The sequence below is a fragment of the Nicotiana tabacum genome, chromosome 9 (assembly GCF_000715075.1).
Source record: "Nicotiana tabacum cultivar K326 chromosome 9, ASM71507v2, whole genome shotgun sequence".
Taxonomy (NCBI): Eukaryota; Viridiplantae; Streptophyta; class Magnoliopsida; order Solanales; family Solanaceae; genus Nicotiana; species Nicotiana tabacum.
Genome location: NC_134088.1, coordinates 53612777 through 53616153, shown reverse-complemented (window position 1 = coordinate 53616153; position 3377 = coordinate 53612777). Strand labels below are relative to the sequence as shown.

Genomic DNA, 3377 nt, shown 5'->3' with positions numbered 1-3377 from the left:
AGAACATAGTTCGATTACAAAAGAAAACTAAATCCGACGAGGATTGCCTACGTATTCCTTCCAGAGGAAATCAAATCATGGTGTGGTTTCAAGCAATATAAAAATGATATTTGGATCTTATATTACAACAGAAAGGGGAGAGAAACCAAACCCTACATGGGTTGCCTACGTATCCCTCTATGGGAAGTCAGGTTGAGCGTAGTTCTATTACAGCCAAACCCTAACTCTATTGCCTTCAAACGTATTATCTCTTGATTGCGTCTGAGTTGATGGGCTTTGTGCTAACTCTTCTATCTATTTTTGCCAAGATTAGAGCTACACCTGACAACAGTCGGTGGACCATATAAGGACCTTTCCAATTGGATGTGAACTTTCCTTTGGCTTATTCTTGGTAGGGGAAGATTTTCTTCAGAACCAATTTCCCCAGTGTAAACTGGCGAGGCTTCACCCTTTTGTTAAATTCACTAGCCATCCTATTTCGATACAGCTGACCATGGCATACTACATACATTCTCTTCTCGTAAATGAGCATGAGTTGCTCCTGTCTGCCCGTATCCATTATGCATCATCTAACATGGTGTCTTGGATGACTCTTAAGGATGGTATCTCCACCTCTGCGGGTATCACGATTTCGATTCCATATACCAGCATATATGGCGTCTCCCTAGTGGAAGTTATCATGGTGTTTCAATAACCTAGTAAGGCGAAGGATAACTTATCATGCCATTGCCTATGATTGTCCACTATCTTCCATAGAATTCTCTTGATGTTTTTGTTAGCTGCCTAAACTGCTCCATTCATTTGTTTCCTGTAGGCTGTGGTGTTGCGGTGGACAATTCTAAACTTCTGTCGGATTTCCCTAATGAGATCACTGTTGAGGTTAGTTGCGTTGTCAGTGATGATTGACTCGGTTATCACAAATTGGCAAACTATGTTATTTCGGACGAAATCCGCCATTACCTTATTTGTGACGGTCTTGTAGGTAGATGCTTCCACCCATTTGGTGAAGTAGTCAATGGCTACCAAGATGAAATGGTGCATGTTTGATGCAGCGGGCTCTATTGGTCCAATCACACCCATGCACCAAGTGGCGAATTCCCAAGGCGAACGCATTACATTCGACTCACTAGGCCGAACCCAGATGAAATCCCTGTGGATCTGACACTGCTGACACTTCTATACGTAGCAGATACTATCGCTTTCCATGGTCATCCAAAAGTATTCGGCTCTCAAGATCTTCTTGGCTATGGTGAAACCATTCATGTGGGGTCCATATGTTCCTGCATGTATCTCTTCTAATAGTCTGGTTGCTTCGATGGCATCCACACATCTTAACAGACCCATGTATGGGGTCCTTATATATAGAACTTTCCCATTAAGGAAATAATGATTTGCTAACCTCCTGAGCGCTCGCTTCTAACTATTTGTAGCACTCTCCGGATATTCTCTTGTTTCGAGGAATCTTTTGATGTCATGGTACCATGGTTTACCATCTGGCTTTTCGTCTACATGAAAATAGTACGCATGTTGATATCTAATTTCTTCCTTGATAGGGTAGATATAATTCTTATCTGGATGTTGAATCATTGATATTAGGATTGTAAGAGCATCGGCAAACTCGTTGTGGATCCTAGGAACGTGCTTGAACTCGATCTTTGTAAGCTTTTTGCATAACTCTTTTACACAGTGTAGGTATGGATATATCTTGACGTTCTTGGTTGACCACTCTCCTTGGACTTGATGTATCAATAGGTCAGAATCCCCTATGACCAAAAGCACTTTGATGTTCATGTCGACTGCCATCCTAATTTCAACGATGCACGCTTCGTACTCAGCCATATTATTGGTGCAACGGAAAATTATCTTTGCTGATGCTAGATAGTGTTGTCCTGATTCCGTAATTAGGACTTCCCCAATTCCTACTCCTTTGAAATTCGCTGCTCTGCCAAAAAACATTCACCATCCAAGGTATGACTCTACGATATCTTTTCCGGCGAACAACACCTCCTCGTCGGGAAAGCACGTAGTGAGTGGATCATAATCCTTGTCCACTGGATTCTTTGCAAGGTGGTCGGCTAAAGCTTGACCTTTGATAGGTTTTTGGGTCATGTACACAATGTCAAATTTTCTAAGAAGAATATTCCATTTAACTAGCTTTCTGGTCGGCATCGAGTTCTAAAAGATATACATGAGCGGGTCGAGCCAAGATATCAAATGCATGGTGTATGCTGACATATAATGCCTTAATGTCTGGGCGATCCAAGTCAAAGCACAACAAGTGCACTCTATCAAAGTGTATTTGGCCTCACATGGTGTGAACTTTTTATTTTAGTAGTAAATGGCCTGATCCTTTCTTCCGGTTTCGTCGGGCTGCCCTAACACATATCCAAATGAGTTATCCAAGACCGACAGGTACAGGAACAGTTGATTCCTGAGCTCGGGGGGAACCAACACTGGTGAATTTGACAAATACTCCTTAATTCGGTTGAAGGCATTTTGACACCCTTCTATCCACTTTGTGGCAACATCCTTTTTCAGCAGCTTGAAAATAGGTTCACAAATTATTATAGGTTGGGCTATGAAACGGTTGACATAATTCATTCTACCTTGGAAACTCATCACATCTTTCTTGCTTTTGGGTGGTGGCTCTTGAATGGATTTGATCTTTGAAGGGTCCAATTCTATCCCTTTTCATCTTACCATGAAACCTAGCAATTTTCTAGTAGGGACTCCGACCGCACACTTTGCAGGGTTCAACTTGAAGTTGTACCTCCGCAAGCATTCGAAATATTTCCTCAAATCGTCCAAAATTTTCTTAACTTTTCTGAGACTTGACGATGATGTCATCCACATATACCTCGATCTCTTTGTGAATCATGTCATGTAAGACATGCGGGAAGGAACATTTGGCGTCGTGTTGTGAGTGTGCTTAGCAACGCGTTAGGGGTGGTAGCTTTGGGCAATTCCAAAGGCCCACACAGCAATCCAGTGCTGGAATTGTTACTCCCACATTGGAAGCTTGGAAGAAGGATAAGGGGTATGCTTATGATGTATGCAAAAAGGTAAATATTAGGTCAGTAGGAAGAGTCAGTTTAGCAGACCTCATCCCCGTTGTGTGAAGTGTGGGAGATGTCATCCAGGAGTATGTCACTATGGTACCAATGTATGCTAAAAGTATGGTATGACGGGTCACTTTCAAAGAGATTGTTATTTGTCTCTCCAGAGCATGGGCAGGGGTATGGCCCAGCCAGCCAGTTCTGTAGCTACTACATCCACAACGCATCCCCCAGCTCGAGGCACTATATCGTCCGCATGGCTTGGAGCAGCTAGGGGTGGTATTCAGAGCTCGGGAGGACCCAGCAAGTTTTATGCTATCA

The 3377-nt window shown here is 42.8% G+C and overlaps 1 protein-coding gene across 1 annotated transcript; it reads right to left on the bottom strand.

The window, feature by feature from the left end:
• Positions 1-1416: 1416 nt before the first annotated feature.
• On the bottom strand, positions 1417-2169 carry LOC142163911 (uncharacterized). The gene is made up of 2 exons (XM_075221062.1): positions 2024-2169; positions 1417-1942 (listed from the first exon to the last, which is right to left on the bottom strand). Exons 1-2 carry the CDS (start codon positions 2167-2169, stop codon positions 1417-1419), a joined length of 672 nt encoding a protein of 223 aa, XP_075077163.1.
• Between the last annotated feature and the right edge of the window lie 1208 nt (positions 2170-3377).

Coding starts and splice junctions, on each gene's coding strand:
- LOC142163911 (XM_075221062.1), bottom strand. CDS start 2,169: ATGCCGACCAGAAAGCTAGTTAAATGGAATATTCTTCTTAGAAAATTT. Junction 1,943..2,023: donor GATTATGATCCACTCACTAC/GTGCTTTCCCGA, acceptor GTTTTTTGGCAG/AGCAGCGAATTTCAAAGGAG.